Below are 23,562 nucleotides of genomic sequence, written 5' to 3'. Positions count from 1 at the left end.
GGAGAGCACTAGATTTGCTTGTTCTTTTTCATATATGACATTATCCTGACCTGATGACATTGAGGAGATTCTATCTGGAAATGCTTCCGTTTGGTTTGCTGTAGCCTTATACTTCACCCTTGATGGGAACATGTGTGTTTGACCTATCTGATTTATCAGGGGTCCATTCGATGAGGTGAGAGTCCAACTAGTTCATTGGTGAAGGGATCACATCGTCACTGGATATATTGATTAAAGACACACTGCACAAGTGGACTCTTTTTGATCTTTCTTGATCACTGTATATTGTATCATTCACTATATGGACTTTTATTTATGCATTTAGTATTTCACTGTAAAGAGTTTTATGTTTTTGCGCTGTACTGAGATATTTATACTACAATATAAAACGCCAAATTTCCATGCACCTAAAATCAGAACTAATCATACCGCCAGGGAGGTTAACTGACAACGTTGCGCGGTCCTGCAACGTGGCTCCCAAACAAAATTGACGTCCTTTTTTTTCCCACAAATAGAGCTTTCTTTTGGTGGTATTTGATCACCCCTGCGGTTTTTATTTTTTGCGCTATAAACAAAAAAAGAGCGTCAATTTTGAAAAAAAACGCATTATTTTTTACATTTTACTATAATAAATATCCCCCAAAAATATATTAAAAAAAATGTTTTTCCTCAGTTTAGGCCAATACGTATTCTTCTACATATTTTTGGTAAAAAAATCGCAGTAAGCGATTATTGATTGGTTTCACAAAAGTTATTGTGTTTACAAAATAGGGGATAGTTTTATGGCATTTTTATTAAAAAATTTTTAAATGGCGGCGATCAGCGATTTTTATCATGACTGTGACATTATGGCGGACACATCGGACATTTTTGACACATTTTTGGGACCATTGTAATTTTATACAGCAATCAGTGCTATACAAATGCACTGACTCCTGCGTAAATGACACTGGCAGTGAAGGGGTTAACCACTAGGTGGCAGTGTGGGCGTTAAGTGTGTCCTGGGGCGTGTTTCTAACTGTGGGGGGTGTGGCTGTGTGTTACATGTCACTGATCTCTGCTCCGATCACAGGGAGCAGAGATCAGTGACACTGTCACTAGCCAGAATGGGGAGATGGTTGTTTACATTAGCATCTCCCTGTTCTTCCTCCCCATGAGGCGATCGCAGGTATCCCTGCGGCGATCGAGTCTGCAGGACCTGCGGCCCGCTGGCCGCCTCTTAAAGGGCAACGTACATATAGATTTTCTGTTTTCGTTACAGAAAAAAAAAAAGGGCAATGTACAGCTACGTGATTCAGCCTGTACAAGTCCTTCTGCCGACGTATATCGTCGTGAGGTGGTCTGCAAGCGGGTTAAATATCGTGCTGGGGGGTGTCTATAGTATGCCTGTAAAGTGGCACATTTTTCCTGTGTTTAGAACAATACCGCAGCAAAATGACATTTCTAAAGGAAAAAAGTAATTTAAAACTGATTGCAGCTGTAATGAATTGTTGGGTCTCAACAATATAGATAAAATTCATTGAAAAAAACGGCATGGGTCCTGTCCTCCCCGTCCATTAGCAGGCCCTTTGGGTCTGGTATGAATATTAAGGGGAACCCCAAATCAAAAATTTAAAAAAAATGCGTGGGGGACCCCAAAGCATCCTTCCGATGTTGAGGGCATGCTGCCTGGTACGGTTCGGGGGGGGGGGGGGGAGGCGCACTTATGTTCGATTCGAACATATGGCTCATCCCTAGTTACCACTACACTACCTGCCTGAAGTTTGCATGTTCTCCCTGTGCCTGCGTGGGTTTCCTCCCACCCTCCAAAGACATGCTGGTACAGTAGGTGCCGCCGATATTGTGTTTCCAGCATGATCCTGTCGCGCTGGTTCCTGGCGACAGGCTTCTCCAACCAGCGCGATCCCGTCGCTGGTTCTCACGCTGGCTGCGATAGGAAAATGTAATTTTCCTATAGTAGCGAGCGAGAGAGATCAGCGACAATGTCACCTCACTAATGAGACCTGCATGCCTTCAGGGGCATACCAGGCCATTAGGTCTGGTAGTGATTTTAAGGGGAAGCCCCTATGCCGAAAAAAATGGCGTGGGGGTCCCCCCCAAAATTCATACCAGACCCCTATCCGAGCACGCAGGCTGGCCGGTCAGGATAGGGGTGGGGACGAGCGAGCGCCCCCTCCTGAGCCGTACCAGGCCGCATGTGCCCTCAACATGGGGGGGAGCTGGAAGAAGAAAGCGGAGGCCCGGCAAGAAGAACTGAAAAGGGGGACAAGACTCCCGAAGTCGGAATAAGAGAAAAGTTGGCGACAGAAGACCGGGCCACCTCTAGCAAAAGAGCTATAAGAAGATAGCGGAGGCCCGGTAAGAAGAACCGAAGAGAGGGGGACATGACCCCCGAAGTTGGAAGAAGACCCCCGGACGGCGGCGGCAATGACGAAGAAGAAAGCTGGGCTCCTCCACTAGTAAAAGAGCTAGCAGAAGATAGCGGAGGAGTCCGACGAGAAGACCCCGCAAGACAGAAGAAGACCCCCGGAGCTGTCTAATAAAGTATTTTAAAAACTTGTGTTGTGTTTTTTATTTACACTTTTTTCACCAGGTGAATGGGTAGGGGTACATGCTACCCCATACTCATTCACATAGGGTGGGGGGCCGGTATCTGGGGGCCCCCTTATTAAAGAGGGCTCCCGGATTCCCATAAGCCCCCCACCAGCAGACCCCGACAACCAACGGCCAGGGTTGTCGGGAAGAGGCCCTTGTCCTCATCAACATGGGGACAAGGTGCTTTGGGGTGGGGGGGCTGCAGGGCACCCCCCTTCCCCCAAAGCACCCACCCCCCCATGTTGAGGGCACGCGCAGCCTGGTACGGCTCAGGAGGGGGGGCTCACTCGTTCCAAACCTCTTTCCTGATCGGCCCGCCTGCGTGCTCGGATAGGGGTCTGGTATGGATTTTGGGGGAACCCCCATGCCGTTTTTTTCGGCTTAGGGGCTTCCCCTTAAAATCCCTACCAGACCTAAAGGCCTGGTATGCTTCCGCAGGGGGAACCAATGCTGTTTTTTTATTTAAAATTTGGCGGGGAGTTCTCCCGTAAGATTCATACCAAATACAGTGCCTGCTATTGGTGGGAATCCAATTCGGATCCCTGCACCAGTGTGAACCCGGCCTTAATGTCAGCGATGCTTGTCGCTTATCGGGAAAGGAAAAGAAACATTTTTCCTTTCCCAATGCGAGCCGGCTCAGCGCTGGCTCCCGCGACGGGGCTCTCAGGGTGTCAATTTTGCCGCAATATCGCTGGCACCTACTGTAGGTTAATTGGATCCTGTCTAAAATGGCCCTAGTATGTGTATGTATGAGTGTGAGCTAGGGAAATTAGATTGTAAGCTCCTTGAGGGCAGGGACTGATGTGAATGTACATGCGCTGCTTAAATTGACAGTGCTATATAAATACCTGAAATAAATAAATACTATATTTTGTGTCCTAAGAGGTTCCCTTTAAATGAAAACTGTAATAAGAGAAAAAGGGAGCTGCCATTTTTTACCTCCTTTGAAGGTGTTACTTGCCAGGCTGCTTCTGATATCATTACTTCCCGAATCACTGGAAAAAAAACATGCAGAATGTGAAGTCCAAGTAAAGCCAATTCTCCTGATCTGCTTATTTCTGGCCAGTGATTCATAAAGTATTAAAGCTAAATCATATGACAGCCAGTCAACTAGCATTTTAAAAATAAGAGGTCAGCAATTGTAGCTTCATAACTTTTTTTTTCTTAGTACCATGTCTCAGAAGACAGATATATTTGGTTGAAAATACAGTATTATACAATGTTTGGTCTGTAGATATATTTATAAAGATATATTTATTGATCACTTTAAAAAGCATGTTGTAAAACACCTAACCTTGGTAAATATTTTTTTATGGGGAGGAAACTTACATAAAAATATGCATAATTCAATTCAAAACCCTAACTCAGAAAGACATTTTAGCGGTAGGACACATGTCCTTCTGCTACATATTAAACGAGGCTATCACATTTTGCACATATTTGTGTGTGTCCACTTAAAGTTTAACATTTTCTGTGCCCACTGCTATGTGTACTTTTTATAATTTGATTTGTCCCTTGTACCTTATATTGGCAGACCGTAAAATTGGTATTACTATATAAGAGAAAACATTTCCAATGTGCATGACAATAGTACAATATGGTACTAAATTACACAAACCACTAAAATGAATGAGTAATGATTTTGTCTGTTGCTTGACACTTTGGCCATAATCACATTATTCCATTAAACTAAATACCCTCCTGTATTTCCTGTGGGATGATTCAATAGTGATTCATGTCTCCATACCAGCTTTCGTATGATCTCGCTACACATAGTCTATATTGTTCTGTGATTGTCAGTCACCCCTGTGATCACACCATTTTTTAATTTAGCTTTTTCTGTCTAGGCTGTCATGCTATAGAAATGTGTTTCATCTGCAGCATGACAATGTTCTATGCATTCATATACCCCCCAGATGTATGCCTATAAATTAGCAAATGTGTTTCACATGAGTTCATCCTCTGCAATTGCATGCCACTTGTGATCTAGTACAAAAACTAGACATTCAACACATATTCCTTTCACTGGTTCATCCACACTGGCCACAAGTACAATGACTCAATGGATTTCAATTACAGAAATGGATGTAAAAATGCATCTGGGATTAGTTATCATCGTATCTTAATCCTGGTACACATAGACCAAATATCAGCAGGTATCGGCCAGTTCAACAGAAACCAGCCAACATTCGGCCCGTGTGTAGGGCAGCCTGCCTTTTATGGACTGGGCATGCTGAAAAACCAGCATCCGATCAGTGTTGGTAGCCATTGAACACTGTGTGCTGGTAGGGGGGCAGTCCACCTATCAGAATACAATAGTGGGGAGATTGCAGTTTGTATTCATTCAGCCTGCTGGGTTGAACAAAAAAAAAAAAAAACTCCCATGTGTACCAGGCATAAGAGTAAACTTTTTTAGATTGATTTACTAAAGGAGTAGAGACTGTTCACTTAGCAAAGCAAATGTTCAAATAGCTTAGTGAATAAACTTAGTGAATCTGTGTTTTTCTCAATCATCCAGCCACGGGTAATTAAAAAAAACATGCTTTTTTGAGCTAACTTTGCTCTTGATTAGGTTTTCAGTTAGCATAGCTTTGCCTTGGTAGAGAGTGACTAGTGCCTCATTTCCACTGAGTGGAACGGCTCGGGTGAGTACAGTTTGGAAGGGTTAGGATGGTCTGGCCTATTCAGGTGAGTGTTTCTACTGCAAGTCGGACCACCAGGGGCTATACGGGTTTTAGGAAAAATACCTTTGATGTGAGCATTGACGCTTTTTCTGTCCGCTAATCAGAGGAATGTATTGTGTTATGCCAGTAGCTCCGCCCTAACCGTACCGTACCATTTTCTATGGCCCCACATCTGAAGCAGGACCATGAATGGTGTGGTTTGGTTCGGTTGTATGGGCCGCTTTCATAATGGAAACACTCAAAATAGCGTACCGTAACAAACCAACACAAACCGATCCGCTCAGTGGAAATTAGGCATAGGTGTCCCGGGAGCCGCACATCAAGTCTAGACCCGCTTATAAGGCTGGATTCACACCTATGATGTTTTAGTGCTTTTTGCATTTGGCAGATTTGCACTACAGTCCATTTATAATGGTTTCCTATGGAATAAGTTCTGTAGTGCAAATCTGCAAAAAGCGCTAAAACTACATAGTTGTGAATCCAGTCTAATAGTGAATGGCAGTCTCAACCTGGACCCCTGCCAGGCCACGCCCCAAATGTGTTTCACTCCACCCACCAGAGCTTACTCATGGGGATGCTTTGTCTTGTTTATTATGCCAAGTGGACATTCACTTTTGCAAAACAAACATTCTGCACTACTTCAGCATTTCAGCTCACCAGTAAAGATGCCAGCAATAAACCTTATAGCACTTATGTGCCAGTTGTCTAAACATGGATTTACATTTATAATATTGTAAACCAACATGTATTTATTAATCCCATCCATATAAATCGAGAGTGACTGCCTCCCTCTGGTGGTTCAGTGCTTTTATCAAGCTGTCTGGGGGTTCAGATTAAAGCTTCGTTGTACAGAATGTACATTGTCGGTTGTAAAGTGTAGGCTTTTTTTAAATGTAAAAACATTAAAACAGTGAAAGCTCTATTGATGTAGGTTCTTTAGTGTTGCTTTTTACTTATAATCATTGCTGCTCAGTCTTTTGGCGTTGATTTACTAAAACCGGAGAGTGACAAATATGGTGCAGCTGTGCATGCTAGCCAATCAGCTGCTAACTTAAGCATTGACAATAAACCTGGAAGCTGATTCTTTTCTATGCAGAGCTGCACCAGATATTGCACTCTCTAGTTTTAGTAAATCAACCCCTTTGTGTTTTTTTAGGCTGAACTGCTGCACCTGTGAATTACATTAATTATACTTTTATTTTGTTGTTTTTTGTGATAGATTCTCCTGAAAGAGTTTGATGCACGAAAACAGCAGTATGAACAACTTAACAGCACAGGGCAGAGAATCCTAAGCCGACCAGGGGATCTTCCTCCTTGTGATGAGGCAGTAAAGGAGCAGTTGGCAGCTGTGGCGTGTAAATGGGAGAGCTTGAGCGGACAATTGAATGACAGATGTGACAGAATTGACCAAGCTATTGTGAAGAGCACTCACTACCAAAGGCTTCTGAATGGTCTTTCTGAGAAACTAAGTGCCTTGAATAACAAACTGAGCAGCAATATGACAGTAAGCTCTCACCCTGATGCTGTAAAACAGAAGATGGACAATGCAAAGCAGGTACAGGAAGAAATAAACATAGAGATGGCCAACATTGACCTTGCCAAAGCCCTTTGTGATGACCTGTCACATCTGGTGGCCGAGGAGTACTTGAAGGCAGAACTGAAAAGGCAAATGGACACGATTGTTAAGCCTTTCATGGACTTAAAAGAAAAAGCAGGTTGGTTTCAGGCCAAAAAATAATCTTTACACAGATTTTTTAAATGCCAACATGCTGATGTGACTTCAGTGATTAAAATAGATCTCTGAAAATAATGCCTTAAATACTAACACAAACAGTGCTGACGAGTCAATAAAGTGAGCACATTCCATTCGTTTGGAAGAAAAGATTACTTTTCAGGTCCCTATTGTATGGTCATTTTTAAAAACATCAGAAATAGTTCCAAAAAACACACACAATCGCTAAAGTATCTTGGTTCATAATAAAACATTCCACAGCTTAATTGCCATGAACAGTAAGAGTCTGATAAAATCAGGAGTAAGCTCATATTTCAGACATCAACACTCAGCTAGATTTAAGAATGCAAGTATTACACGGTGCATGATTTAGAAATACGGTTAGATCATCACACATTCCCTTAGTTACCCTGCTATTTATTGTTCAACCAGCCCCCCCCCCACCCCCCCGCTATTGTGTCTCAGTCATCTAAAGAACTAAACTAGTAGTAATATTAGTGTTAAATACAGCCATATGAAAACATACTCACTATTTACTATATGGCTATATATTTACCGCCTTCATGACCAGGCCATTTTTTGCTATGAGGCATTGTGCTACTGTAACTGACAATTGCACAGTCATGCATCACTGTACCCAAACTAAATTTATATAATTTTTTCACACAAACAGAATTTTTGGTGGTATTTGATCACCTCTGGGTTTTTTTTTTAATTATTATATAAGAAAAGAAAGAAGAAAAAAAAGAATAAGAAATTAAAAAAGACTGCCAATTTTGGAAAAACAACAATATTTTTTACTTTCAGCTATAAACATATCTCATAAAAAATAAATAAAAATCGGACACTGGCATTTTGTGTAAACTATCGCTGACATCACCAGTGACAGTATTACAGTGATCAGTGCTAATAATTTGCGCTGTCACTGTAGTAATGATATTGGGCAGGAAGGGGTTAACATCTGGGGAAATCAAGCAGTTGAATATGTACAAGTAAACAAGTGTTTACATATGTGCTGTGTGCTGCTTTTACCAGGGATCTAGTTGCTGATCAGATAATGAAAAAAAAACAACTAGATCCTTGTCACTGAACACAGTGTTTACACTCACAGAGCTGTGTCCCGGACAGCACAGAGTCGATCGCCGGGTGCCAGTATTCAATCACTGGCTGGGACCCGGTGATCAGCATTTGCTGTGATGAATCACAGTACAGCAGGGCGTGTGCGTGCCTTCTTCCCGGAAATGCAAAATCACATACAGGTATATATACAGTGGATATAAAAAGTCTACACACCGCTGTTAAAATGTCAGGCTTCTGTGATGTAAAAAAAATGAGACAAAGATAAATAATTTCAGAACTTTTTCCACCTTTAATGTGACCTATAAACTGTACAACTCAGTTGAACAACAAACCAAATTTTTTTAGGTGGAATGAACTAAAAATAAAAAAATTAAATAATATGGTTGCATAAGTGTGCACACCCTTAAATTAATGCCCGCACACACGGTCGGATTTTCCGACTGAAAACGTCAGATCGGATCATGTTGTCGGAAAATCCGATCGTGTGTGGGCTCTATCAGACTTTTGCCGTTGGAAATTCTGATGGAAAAAGTTTGAGAGCAGGATCTCAAATTTTCCGACAACAAAATCCGATCAGACTTTTTCCAATCGTTTGTAGAGAATTTCCGATAGGACAAAGTGCCACGCATGCTCAGATCAAATTACAAGACCAAAACTATTGGCTACTAGCCTCAACGTAGTCCCATCATAACGAACGTCATCACATTCCGAACGATCTGATTTTCCGACAACTGTGTCCGACCGTGTGTATGCAACACCAGTTTTGGGCAAAATTTGATGGATTTTGTTGTCGGAAAGGGCGGCCGTGTGTACGAGGACTAATACTTTTATTGAAACACCTTTTGATTTTATTACAGCACTCTTTTGGGTATTAGTCTATCAGCATGGCACATCTTGACTTGGAAATATTTGCCCACTCTTCTTTGCAAAAACACTTCAAGTCTGTCAGATTGCAAGGGCATCTTCTGTGCACAGCCCTATTCAGATTACCCCACAGATTTTCAATTGGATTCAGGTCTGGGCTCTGGTTAGGCCATTCCAAAACTTTAATCTTTGTGAAGCCATTCCTTTGTTGATTTAGATGCATGCTTTTGGTCTGTGTCATGCTGAAAGATGAAGTTCCTCTTCATGTTCAGCTTTCTAGCAGAAGGCTGAAGGTTTTGTCTTAATATTGACTGGTATTTGGAACTGTTCATAATTCCCTCTACCTTGAATAAGGACCCTGTTCCAGCTGAAGAAAAACAGCCCCAAAGCTTGATGCTGCCACCACCATGCTTCACTGTGGGTATGCAGTTCTTTTAGTGATGTGCATTGTTGTTTTTGTGCAAAACATATCTTTTGGAATTATGGCCAAAAAGTTCAACCTTAGACCATAGCACATTTTTCCCACTTGCTTTTTGGGAGACTTCAGACGTGTTTTTGCAAAATTTAGCTGACCTTATTTTTTTTCTTGGTAAGAAAAAACTTCCCTCTTGCCACTCTACCCCATAGCCCAAACATATGAAGAATATGGGAGATTGTTGTCACATGTACCATACAGCCAGTACTTGCCAGATATTCCTGCAGCTTCTTCAATGTTGCTACTGGCCTCTTGGCAGCCTCCCTGACCAGTTTTCTTCTCATCTTTTCATACGTTTTGGAGAAATGTCCAGTTCATGGAAATGTCACCATTGTACCATATTTTCTCCACTTGATGATGACTGTCTTCACTGTGTTCCATGGTATATCTAATACCTTGGAAACATTTTTGTAACCTTCTCCTGACTGATACCTTTTAACAATGAGAGCCCTCTAAAGCTTTGGAAGCTCTCTGTGGACCATGGCTTTTGCTTTAGGATGCAACTAAAAAAATGTCAGGAAAGACCTACCAGAATAGCTGAACTTTATTTGGGGTTAATCAGAGGCACTTTAAATGATGGCAGGCATGTACTGACTCCTATTTAACATGAGTTTGAATGTGATTGCTTAAATATGAACACAGCTACATCCCCAGTTATAAAGGGGTGTGCCCACTTATGCAACTACATTATTTTAGTTTTTTAGTTTTACTTTCCCCCCACTAAAATATTTCAGTTTTTTTTTTTTTTTTATTGAATTGTACAGTTTATAGGTCACATTAAATGTGGAAAAAAGTTCTGAAATTATTTACCTTTGTCTCATTTTTTTACATCACAGAAACCTGACATTTTAATAGGGGTGTTTAGACTTTTTATATCCACTGTAAATATAGTAAATGTACAGTGCACGGTGGACAAGTGGATATATTGTATATTGGAATACCTACCTCCATTGCTTCTTCCCTAATATTTCACCTTATGGTTCAATAAATAAAAATTATCCATAGCTATATATTGACAGCATTGTAGTTAGAATTGTGATTGACCAGTGCATTTTATGTGGGCTGTCAAATTAAGTAACTGGACAGGCCACAATGCCATACAGCTGCACCTATCACACCTTTATTTGCCAATTTAAAATGCTTAAAAAGACACTGAACATCTAAGAAATACATTTAAAAGATGCACCGATGCATCACCTATTTCCATGTATGTAGTGCATATGTAGTTATTTTTTTTACTTTTGTCTCAATTAACTGTATGCATTAAACCCATAGGTTTTCAAGTTGAGCAGCTACAATCTGCATTTGCTAGCTCTCAAAAATTCCATCAGATGTCTGAAGATTTCCAGGCTTGGATGGAGAGTCAGAAAAAAATGCAAAATGAAGCAGCACCTATCTCAGCCAAGCTTGAGGTTTTAGAGTCATTAATCACAGAGACAAAACAAGCACACAGTAAATTGAATGCCCAACATGGTGCCTATGAAAAGATTATAACAGAGGGTGAGAACCTTTTACAAAAAACTGAAGGGAAAGAGAAGGCAAAACTTCAGTCTCAGCTCTCTATGCTTAAATCTAGCTGGGAAGACATTAATAAGAAAGTATCGGAACGGGAGAACAATTTGATAGAGTGTCAACAAAAAGCCGTGAAATACAGAGACATGGTGGATAACATAGAGCCTTGGATTGAAGAGTATCAAAACAAAATATTTTCAGTTAAAGTTTCCACAGACCCAACAGTGATAGAAAATTCAATTGGAGAAGTAAAAGCTCTACAAAAGAGTGTTGACAAACAGCGTGGAATAGTAGAGATGTTAAACAGTGCAGCAGATTGTTTATTAAACTCCTGTGAGACAGATAAAGACCCAATTACAGAAGAGAGGGCCATTCTGAATGACAAGGTGGAATCGCTTATTGATGGTTTACATAATAAAAGAGACTCACTTGAGAAGATGGCACTGCATCTCAAAGACTTCCAAGAATCTGTTAAAGAAGCTGAAAAGCAACTGGCTGTGGCTCAGGAGCATATAGAAGTACATGACTCTCTCGGGACCCAAGCATGTAGTAACAAGCATCTAACAATAATGCAAACCCAACAAAAAGCCCTTCAAAGTCTGCAGCCTCAAATACAGCGGTCTGTAAAATTGGCCCAAGAGATTGTGGTAGATGCCTCAGATGCAGATGGTGTGTCCGATCTTCTCCTTCAAGCTGAATCCCTTCAGCAAAAACACAACACTATCAGCCAACAAATAGAACAAAAATGTTCCTTCTTAGAAACCAAGTTACAAGGAATCGGTCATTTCCAAAACAGTATCAGAGAGATGTTTTCTCAGTTTGCAGAGCTAGATGATGAGCTTGACAGTATGATGCCAATTGCAAGGGATATGAATACGCTTCAGGCCCAGAAAAAGGACATTAGCAGATTCATGCAGAAGTTAGGAGATCTTATAACAACTAATGACAATGCTAACAAGACCTGCAAGATGATGTTGACTTCTGAAACATCTCCTGATCTTGTTGGTATTAAAAGGGACCTAGAAGCCTTGAGAAAACAATGCAGCAAATTACAGGATCGAGCAAAATTCAGAGAAGAAAACATTGATGGTACTGTTACCAGAATGAAAGACTTTTACAATACGTTAAAAGAATTTGCTGATGAGCTCAGCAAAGCAAAAGAGCATGAAGAATCGCAAGGTCCTGTTGGAATGGAAACTGATGTCATCAATCAACAGCTATCCATTTTTACGGTAAGTCAGCGAAAGCTGGTTATACATGATATCATGTATGTGCCATACGTATAGTAAATTACATTTTGTAGGGTAACAGAATAGGATCAAATAATCATTTGTCTTGATTCTGCTGTGCTTCAGGGAGACATAATAAGACTGAAATTAAAATAGAAATCTAGGCAAAAAGTTTTTTTTTAAATTTTAGATAAAGTAAGGTAGGGTTGTAATTGTCGTAATTGTTTGCCATCTGTGTCCCATTGGGAAGGTTTACCCTCACTTCCTTGTCCCATAGCTACAATTGGGGGGGTGGGGGCGGAAACGAAAAAGCAATAGATGTTTTAATCCATCTCCACTGTGTGCAAAGCTAAAAAAAAGTTGTGCCCTTTTACTTTAGAATTTTATATTTATTTATTATTATTTTTATTATTATTTATTTATTTTATTTTAGAATTTATAGTGTGCTTTACCCGTTACTGAATAGGTAATCTGTGTTTTTGCCTTTGACGGCAAACTATTGACTTTCAAAATGACTTTGAGAAATACTTTTTATACTAATCATACCTTTTGATGTGATACATGTGTTCTAAACTTAAGCAGCCAATAGATCACATGATTTTCTCAACTTCCAAAACGGGTGGAAGGAAAAAAAATCGCTCCATTCTCCCATCAACAAAGTCAGTGTTGATAAGAGAATGCCTCCCGCAGCACTATTGTGTTCTGCTGGTGGGTGGGGGGTGGGAGCCCTCCAGGCTGGCATAACACAATGATCACTGCTAGCGGCAGTAATAAAATAGATCAACTTGCATGGATCAGTAGAATCAGCCTGCCCATACATAGATCAAATTTCAATCCATGCATGCCCAGCTTGAAAGTGTATAGCCAAATCCTTTTTGTTTTGGTTTTAAATCAAGCTGTTTATTTATTGATTTATTTTTTTGTTGTCTGTATCCCATTTTCCTTCATTTCCCTTCATTTTCTGTACCAGAGACACTGGTCTCTGGTACTGGTCACTGGTCTCTGGCCCTCTGTCAGAATACAAAGACACAGTGGGGATGATTCCCCCACCCCCCTGGTATGTGTGGATGGGGGAATCGGGTCAGTTCCTTTTTCCATTCAACCCCGTGGCTATTAAAATTTTAGATTTCTCATTACTCTCAGTTTCGGTGTCAGTGATTACCAGAATAAATAGAAAAGTCAACATCTCCAGCTGGGACATAGACAGCAGTACATTCCTTCCAGGGATTCTATCCAAAAAACACATAAAATAAAAATGTTTTGGGTATACATATTATTTAACATCCGCAAAACACAGCAGTTGGTGAGCTTTTAGACTTGATGCCAGGCCGCTGCTGGTAGAACACTCAGCTGCATGTAAAATACCTGATTCAACCAACAATGAGATTCATCAGCTCAAATCACAGTCAATTTGTCCCATGGTTGTCCTATTTGATTGAGACAATAAAGTTACTAAAGGTAACCTGTCATGAAAAATATGTGGCTGCCACTGCTGACCTTTCTTTTAAGAATGGTAGCTGTTTGGCTGTAATATAGATGCCTTGTCAGTGAGTGACTAACCTGGATCACATTATTGTTATTAAACAGGATTTATATAGCACCAACAGTTTATGCAATGCTTTACAATATAAAGGGAGACAGTACAGTTGCAATATAATTCAGGAGGGCCCTGCTTGTGAGAGCTTACAATCTATTAAGGAATAAGGAGATAAGGCATTCTGAGGCTTCTGTGTCCTCCGTATGCTGCATACTTGTTCTAGGACTGACACAGCCAGTCAACTAGTATATTTAAAAGAAGGCCAGCAGCCCAAATATCTGTCCCATAACAGGTAAGCTTACACAGTGTGGGTACATATGGGACCAAAATGGCTTTATAAGACATATGCTTAGAGATTTACTAAGTGTTATCAGCAGCGCATATACAAAATCATTATTGCTTACATTATAATACAAGGGCTGACAGCAACAATAATCTGCAGTGGGGGGGGGGGGGGGGGGATTTGGGTTGCACACAGAAGGCTTTTTATCTTATTGCATAGAATGCATTAAGATAAAAACTTTCTGACTTTACAACCACTTTAATACTATTGGGGTCCCTAACCTGGAGGGCACATACAAGTTAAATACAAGCAATGGTGGTGACTTCTTTCCTTGGTGTTTTTTAAACACTTAGCCTATAGTATAAATATATCAACCTCTCTCCCGAAGAAGTGAAACTCATCGAACATGTAGATCTGCCAATGATTGATCAAAGTTGATACTGATGTGTACATATTGTTGTACTGTTTTGTATAGACAGAATAAGAACAAATTTGGTGGGTGATGAGCAGAGATGTGGATAAATACAGAACAAAGATTCTATTATTAAACAAAAAAAGCTTTTAATGGACACCCATAAATATCTTTATTTCTCTTTCGTTCATTGACGGACACAGCACCTTTAATCTTGACCTTAGGATTATATCGCTACCTTCAGGAGAAGACTAGGCAGAACATGTAAAAACAGCAAAACTGCAGGAGACTATAACCCCTCACTCTGCTTCCAGCAGCTCAGTTTTTTTCTGCCTAGTGTAGGAGAAGTCCGGTTGTCATTTTCCCAGCGCTCTCTCAGAGGCGGCCATTTTCTAGTAGCCTCAGTTTTGTTTTACCCTAGCGCTGGGCAGCTGGTTTGTTCTGGTACAGCACGAAACTGACACAGAACACCTTGTGGCTGGCACAGGGGCTCTTTGGAGCCTCGCTGAATGACATTAGTAAGAATGTTACTGGGGGAAAGAGTATTTTGCTCCCACAGTCCAGAAAGGGTAAGGAGCCATGCCGTAGGCAGAGGCCCTCCTTTTCCGCTCAGAAGTGGATTTTTTTATCAGCCTAGGTCAGCAGGTAAGTGGTCCCAGTCCGACAAGGTGGCCGCTGAGGGACAAAAGCATCCCTGGTTTCACAAGCCAAACAAGCCTGTGAGCAAATCTGTTGCCGCATGAAGGTTTGCCCCCGCCCGACTCTCTGGAGTTTGCAGCCCGGTGGACCTCCCTCCTTTCCGACCAGTGGGTCTGCGTACTGGTTTCATCAGGCTACAAGATAGAGTTTCTTATCCGCCAAACAGATCTTTTACCTCCAACCTTCATCTTCTTCCAGCTCATCGGGAGGCCCTGTTCGGGGCAGTGCTGCACTCCATCAGGGGGATTTCTTGGCATCCTTGGACATCAAGGACGCATACTTGCATGTCCCCATATGCGTCAGGCATCAGAGGTTTCTACGATTTGCCATAGGGGAAGAGCACTATCAATTTGTAGCTCTCCCTTTTGGCCTAGCAACGGTACCAAGGGTCTTCACCAAGGTGCTAGTCCCAATTCTGGCACTGCTAAGGCAGCAAGGGATCACAATTTTGAGTTACCTGGATGACCTCCTTCTGAGAGCAGCTTCTGTCTCAGCATTAAGGGTGGATGTGGCGAACACCATACAGACTCTTCGGGAGTTTGGTTGGCTATTGAACCTCCAGAAATCAGTGTTGGTACCGACTCAATGCCTTGAGTACCTGGGCTTGATTCTGGACTCCTCAGAGCCCAGAGTTTTTCTTCCTTCAGGCAAGCTGCAAACTATTCAAGCTGCAGTGAAGTTATTGGTGTCCCACAGGTGGTCATCACTGCGTTTTTGCATACGAGTTCTGGGTCTCATGGTAGCCACTTTCGAGGCGGTACCGTATGCTCAATTCCACGCTCGAGTCTTGCATAAAGAGATCCTGTGCAAATGGGACAAATCTCCGACATCCCTAGACTGTCAAATTCGGGTGAGCCAGCTAGTCAGGGATTCCCTGCTCTGGTGGCTGAGGCCTCCGGCCCTTCGGACCAGGAAGTCATTCCTTCCACTTCATTGGATGGTGATCACAATGGACGCCAGCCTGACCGGCTGGAGGGGGGAGTTTGGGGCGTACAGTCGGCCCAGGATCACTGGATGCATGAAGAATCCCGCCTGCCGATCAATGTGCTGGAGCTTCGGGAGATTAGGTGGTGCCCCTCCACATGGTCACAGAGGATGCAAGGGCGTCCAGTCAGGCTCCAGTCGAACAACGCCATGACAGTGACGTATGTCAACCATCAAGGAGGGACAAGGAGCTCGGCTGCAGCACTGGAGGTCGTGCACATCCTGCAGTGGGCAGAGCAGCGCGTGCCGGTTCTGTTGGCCATGTACATTCTGGGTGAAAACTGGCAGGCAGACTACCTAAGGCATTAGCTGCTGGACCAGGGGAATGGTCGCTGCATCTGGATGTATTTCGGCTCCTTCGCCTAAGGTGGGTCACACCAGATGTGGATCTCTTGGCCTCTCGACTCAATCGGAAGCTACAGAGGTTTGTGGACAGATCAAAAGATCCCTGAGCAGACGCGGCAGATGGGTTGATGGCTCCATGGGGCCATTATCAGCTGATTTATGCCTTCCCCCCCACTCAGACTTCTACCACCGTGGCGGCTGCTGATGCGAGAGGACCTTCTGTCGTCCAATACTTCAATACTGCTTTAGTATCGCTGGTTTAACGGCATGGCTGTTGAAAGCCAGCTGCTAAGGGACGAGGTCTGTCAGATTCGGTAATCTCCACTATGCTGAGTGCACGGAAGTCATCAGAAGATTTATTATCGTACATAGAAGGCCTACATCTCCATGTGTGAGGAGATGGGGTGGCGTCCGTGTACATATTCAGTTTCCAGGATCCTGCTGTTTTTGCTGCGAGGAGTGGATCAGAAACTTGAATTAAGCACCATTAAGGGGCAGATATCAGCTTTGGCTGTCTTTTTTCAGCGACCTTTGGTGACTCACTCATTGGTGAGTACGTTTGTTCAGGGGTTTGTTCAGGGGGTGCGACATGGGGCCCCTCCGATTCGACCTCCACTGCCTCCGTGGGATTTGAATTTGGTGCTCCCAGTGCTTCAGAAACCACTGTTTGAAAACATTAGGGAGATCCCCTTATTGGCACTCTCCCAGAAAGTAGTCTTTTTAGTGTCTAGGGCATCTGCCAGAAGGGTTTCTGAGTTGGCGGCCTTGTCATGCAAGTCTCCCTACTTGATCCTCCACAAGGATAAGGCGATGCTGCGTCCGCAGCCTTCATTTCTTCCAAAGGTTGTTTTGGCCTTTCATCTAAATGAGGTTGCTTTGCATTCTTTGGACGTGGTCCGGGCTCTGTGGGTGTATCTGTCTGCTACAGCTCCTTTTCGGAGGTCGGACTCGCTGTTTGTATCAGTGGCTTGTCTGAAGAAGGGCCTGACGGTCTCGTTGGCCACCATTTCTCGGTGGATCAGACAGATCGTGATTCAGGCTTATGCCATAATTTCCTGTCATGGCACATTCAAACCAGGGCAATCTGTGCCTCCTGGGCTTTCCGACATCAAGCGTCCGTCTCCCAGGTGTGTAAGGCGGCGACCGTGTCATCCGTTCACACTTTTACTAAATTTTACAAGATTGATGTGAGCGCATCTTCGGATGCTTGCTTCAGTGGCAAGGTTTTGCAGGCGGCTGTTTAAGGTTGTTATGGGTGGAGTTCATTTTCTTGCTGTTCCCACCCCTCGTTTTTTGACACTGCTTGGGGACATCCGTAAGGTCAAGATTAAAGGTGCTGTATCTGTCAATGAACAAAAAGAGAAAATAGGATTTTTGTACTAACCGTAAAATCAGTTTCTCTGAAGTTCATTGATGGACAAAGCACCCACCCCTCCTATTTATGTTTGTACTGCGTTTTGACGATCTGAGTTGCTGGAAGCAGAGTGAGGGGTTATAGCCAGTAGGACCGCCCCCGGACGGTACTGTGCAGTTTTGCTGTTTTTACAAGTTCTGCCTAGTTTTCTCCTGAAGGTGGCGATATAACCCCAAGGTCAAGATTAAAGGTGCTGTGTCCGTCATTTAGAGCTGAAACAACTAATCGATTAATCGACAACTAATAGATTATGAAATTAATCGATTACTATTTTCATAATCGATTAATCGGCCATTAACATAATGGGGTTTAAAAAAAAAAAAATGAGACCTTTATAGCATAAAAATAAAATCACTACTGTAAATATTACTTTCACTGTTCTACAGTAAAAAAATGAACCCCTTCCAGTAGTGATTATCTGCTTTTTTGTACTTTAAAGGGCTAATTTTAGTCTTTTTAACCCCATTATGTTACTAAACCTCTTAGGCCTGGTTCACATCTATATGTTTATTGGTGCTTTTTGCAGAAACGTACTACAGTTCATTTACATGGTTTCCTATGGTGCTTTTTTTGGTTCAATGTACTTCAATGGAGAAGCTGCAGAAAAGAATGTAATGCGTTTTTGCAACAATTTGTGTTTTTTAATCTGCCCAAAAAAAATGCAAAAAACGCAAATTGTAGTAAAATCACGTGCACAAAAATCAAAACACACAGCAAAAAGCACTGCAGAAACATATCAAAAGCAAAAACTGCATAGGTGTGCACTGAGCCTTATGCTGGCCTCACGGATCAATTTTCAGGTGAGAATATTCAGATGAAAAATCTTTGTACATTCGCTGAATGAAAGAATTTTGTTTGAAATTTTCACTTCATTTCTGAACAAAAACCACATACAGTGTCTGAAAATTCCTTTGACCAAGACGTTTTCTATTATTTCCAAATTTTCCCGTCACTGTGGTTGAAAATTAACGTCAATTTGACCCACTTTTTTTTTAAGGTTATTAACCGATTAATCGATTAATCGAAGCAATAATCGGCCAACTAATCGATTATGAAAATAATTGTTAGTTGCAGCCCTACCGTCATTCCAGATTTCAGGCTGTAATTGACTGCAAAGGATTTGAAACCAAATATTAAAACGGGAAAGTTTGATGGATGATTGTTAATCTGTCCCATTACTTTTGGTCCCTTAAAAAGTTGGAGGCACATAAATAAACTGTTGTAATTCCTACACCATTCACCTCATTTGGATGTAAATACCCTCAAATTAAAGCTGAAAGTATGCAATTAAAGCACATCTTGCTCATTTCATTTCAAATCCATTGTGGCAGTGTATAGAGCCAAAAAGATTAGAATTGTGTTGCTGTCCCAATATTTATGGACCTGACTGTAGTACAGCCGGCTCCTCAGATTTTGTTTTTTTTTGTTCAGCCTGTTGGGTGTACCAGACTTAACAATATATATTAAAACTATTAGATCTGACAAGTCAATCTTTTCCTTTTCTGTGTTTATTTTTCTAGTAAATTATGTTTCTTTAAATACGATGAGAAAAAAGTGTTGGTGGCACAAAATAAATAAAAATCAAAATTGTGTAAACTAGTTGTGCCGCAATTAAAAATCACCACTAGGGTGAGAAAAATTGGAAAAAACGGTGTATAGTAAATGCGCTCACCCTAGTAATTTATAACCATACCCCCAAATCCTTACAATAAATAATAAACAGTGATTTGTAAAAGACATTACTCCTCAAATCCAATAAAGTGTATTAATCATCAAATCCAATAAACGAAAACGGACATAATATCAACTGCCTATTGTAAGTGGGTCATCAGGAAGCCCTGATGATGCACTTCTTGTGTGAAATGCATTGACGCTGATTCCCTGCGACGCTGACATCATATTCTGCCCACTAGCTACACTCAGATCAAGGCTTGGACCGTAAGCCGGCTCCTTGTATGCAGACCATTGCAGGCCATTACTGTGAATCCTGAACAGACTTAGAGGTGTTCTGAGGCACATTTACAGTGCCTTGCGAAAGTATTTGGCCCCCTTGAACTTTTCAACCTTTTGCCACATTTCAGGCTTCAAACATAAAGATATAACATTTTTATTTTTTGTGAAGAATCACCAACAAGTAGGACACAATTGTGAAGTGGAACAAAATCTATTAGATTTTTGAAACTTTTTTAACTAATAAAAAAATGAAAAGGGAGGCGTGCAAAATTATTCGGGCCCCTTGCTTTAATACTTTGTAGAGCCACCTTTTGTTGCGATTACAGCTGCAAGTCGCTTGGGGTATGTCTATCAGTTTTGCACATCGAGAGACTGAAATTCTTGCCCATTCTTCCTTGCAAAACAGCTCGAGCTCAGTGAGGTTGGATGGAGAGCGTTTGTGAACAGCAGTTTTCAGCTCTTTCCACAGATTCTCGATTGGATTCAGGTCTGGACTTTGACTTGGCCATTCTAACACCTGGATACGTTTATTTGTGAACCATTCCTTTGTAGATTTTGCTGTATGTTTGGGATCATTGTCTTGTTGGAAGATAAATCTCCGTCCCAGTTTCAGGTCTTTTGCAGACTCCAACAGGTTTTCATCCAGAATGGTCCTGTATTTGGCTGCATCCATCTTCCCCTCAATTTTAACCATCTTCCCTGTCCCTGCTGAAGAAAAGCAGGCCCAAACCATGATGCTGCCACCACCATGTTTGACAGTGGGGATGGTGTGTTGAGGGTGATGAGCTGTGTTGCTTTTACGCCAAACATATAGTTTTGCATTGTGGGCAAAAAGTTTGATTTTGGTTTCATCTGACCAGAGCACCTTCTTCCACATGTTTGGTGTGTCTCCCAGGTGGCTTGTGGAAAACTTTAGACGAGACTTTTTATGGATATCTTTGAGAAATGGCTTTCTTCTTGCCACTCTTCCATAAAGGCCAGATTTGTGCAGTGTACGACTGATTGTTGTCCTATGGACAGACTCTCCCACCTCAGCTGTAGTTCTCTGCAGTTCATCCAGAGTGATCATGGTCCTCTTGGCTGCATCTCTGATCAGTCTTCTCCTTGTCTGAGCTGAAAGTTTAGAGGGACGGCCAGGTCTTGGTAGATTTGCAGTGGTCTTATACTCCGATTTCAAAATTATCGCTTGCATAGTGCTCCTTGGGATGTTTAAAGCTTGGGAAATCTTTTTGTATCCAAATCCAGCTTTAAACTTCTCCACAACAGTATTACGGACCTGCCTGGTGTGTTCCTTGGTCTTCATGATGCTCTCTGCGCTTTCAACAGAACCCTGAGACTATCACAGAGCAGGTGCATTTATACAGAGACTTGATTACACACAGGTGGATTCTATTTATCACCATCAGTCGTTTAGGACAACATTGGATCATTCAGAGATCCTCGCTGAACTTCTGGAGTGAGTTTGCTGCACTGAAAGTAAAGGGGCCGAATAATTTTGCACGCAACACTTTTCAGTTTTTTATTTGCTAAAAAAGTTTAAAATATCCAATAGATTTCGTTCCACTTCACAATCGTGTCCCACTTGATGGTGATTCTTCACAAAAAATTAAAATTTTATATCTTTATGTTTGAAGCCTGAAATGTGGCAAAAGGTTGAAAAGTTCAAGGGGGCCGAATACTTTCGCAAGGCACTGTACATGTGAGTGAGCATTTTTTTATTGTTATAATAAAAGGTTTATTTAAGGAATTTGCTCAATGATGGCCATTTTATTATTTACATGAGTACCACTACTATACACAGTATGTTTCTTTATAGATTTGAAATCTGCGATTATCTGTTTTATTGCATAGGCTAGACCCCCAGAGGTTCTTGTGTAGGTACCTCTGGAATTTGTGGAAATGTTGATGAAATTAGTGCATAATACCCATGTTCTACTAATACACACCTATTAGCTATGTGGTAAGATAAAAATGTTTGCGTAAGAACCTTGTGCTTGTCATGGTTTTACAACTATAGAAAGTTAGTAGCATTCAATTAAGAGAAATATTTGAATACAGTCTACATTTCTAATATGTAGTTTTAACATGTTGCTAAGTATTATTGTGCTGCTAATTCTACAAATCTGTCTAATAATTAGGCTGTTTTGCTTATTTCCCAGAAGTATTTAATGATAGTTTTACTGAATTCGGCTCAGCTTCTCAAAATGAGGCATCGGGTCCAAAGTACATGGATGTGTATGAGATCACAGTGCATTTGCGGTTCAGACTTAGCAGGAGAAGTATAGTAAAAATAAGGCTTCTGGTATTTTAGTGATGAATCAGCATGACTCCTGGATTAGTTTCAAAGCTGGGGGATTGCAAATATTTATAGCAGTGTTTCACAGCAAGATGTGATAGCAAGTATTATTTGCAGAGTAGTGATCAACTATGTGAAGGTTATTCATTGTTAAGCGAAAAATATATTTCTTGACCTTCATATATGTATATTATCACTGGGTGTCCCACCACCCCGTGAGCTCTCCTTTAGTGTAAACAAACTCTTCATAACCAAATACCTGTAAGATAGCCTATCAAAAACATGTAACAGACCAAGTGCAGGCCAGTAAATGAGCTCACACACATAGGCAGATCTGTGTGCTTAACCCGAGAATCCTTTGGGCGTATTCAACCAGTTCAGAAATGTATTGGTAAATAGGGTATATTTAATCATTCATTGTTTTCACCAAAATTATATAGGGTTTAAGTTTGGTTGGATGTAAACCAATAAGAACTAAAAATGTCTGTGGGTAACTCCATACTCCAAGCAACTTGCTATTAGTCATCATCTAAAATGTGGCTGTGTAGCTACTATAAATTGTACCTGCTATTTAGACAAAAACAAGGGAGATTGACTTGAAAAAATCATGGAAACATCCCTATATGTTTACTTATTGTTGGGCTATCAGGCCTTAAGGCCCCTTTCACACATGCGTACATTATGTCCGTATTTCATCCATCCGTTTGTGGATGAAATACGGACCTACATGCATTCCTATGGGATAGCGGGTGTCTGCGGATGAACTCCGCAGACACCCGATATCGCCAGCCTCCGCTATTGTCCGATTCTGCAGTTGGAGCAAAATCCTATTTTTCTATCCGTCTGCAGAGCGGATAGGATGAACATGGACAGACGGTCCGTGTTCATCCGATCTCCCATAGAGGAGAGCGGAGAGCTGACAGGGCGGTCCCTGCACAGTGTGTAGGGACCGCCCTGTTATCCGCTGGCTCAGCGGGGACAACGGAGCGATCCCCGCTGAGCAAGCTGATCATCACAGGGCAGATCATTACTGATCCGTCCCGTGTTAAAGGGGCCTAACAGTCATTCTCAACCTAGGGTTCCTCCAGAGGTTGCTAGGGATCTACTGAGCTGTGACTGATTTCCCTCCCATCTAAAAGTACCTGCATAGTCCCAGGAACAACACCACGTAGCAGAGCCAACAGTATTCTGACATCATGTAATTGGCTGATGATTTAGTATTAGCAGGGGTTCTCCGCTACCTGAAAATTGTCAACCTTTTCGACCCAGAGGAACCCTTTAATAAAGGATGGGCTACGGCTTGACTTTTCATGAACGTTCAGTGTGGCAACACTACTTAGCCTTGAGGTAGGGCATATGTACAAGCATCAGATAAATAATAGTCCTTTATTCAATGCAGAATGGTGTGGGTACTTATAACTGAAAATATGAATTGTGAAATACCAGCTGAAAACAAAAGCCATTGCTG

The 23,562-nt window shown here is 41.7% G+C and overlaps 1 protein-coding gene across 28 annotated transcripts in view; it reads left to right on the top strand.

Annotated features, from left to right (window-relative positions):
* The window catches only part of DST (dystonin), a 736,344-nt gene that overhangs the window by 539,424 nt on the left and 173,358 nt on the right, over positions 1 to 23,562 (top strand). For all 28 annotated transcript variants that reach the window (XM_077487838.1, XM_077487826.1, XM_077487828.1 and 25 more), the window contains 2 exons: positions 6,499 to 6,994; positions 10,706 to 12,174. In XM_077487838.1, the coding sequence (XP_077343964.1) occupies positions 6,499 to 6,994; positions 10,706 to 12,174 (1,965 nt within the window). The remainder of the gene's footprint in view (positions 1 to 6,498; positions 6,995 to 10,705; positions 12,175 to 23,562) is intronic.

This window comes from Lithobates pipiens, unplaced genomic scaffold, assembly GCF_037356315.1.
Source record: "Lithobates pipiens isolate NorthernLeopardFrog02 unplaced genomic scaffold, aLitPip1_a1.2 Scaffold_18, whole genome shotgun sequence".
NCBI classification, from domain to species: domain Eukaryota; kingdom Metazoa; phylum Chordata; class Amphibia; order Anura; family Ranidae; genus Lithobates; species Lithobates pipiens.
Note: the sequence above shows the minus strand (reverse complement) of the source record. Positions and strands in the feature narration are given on the sequence as shown.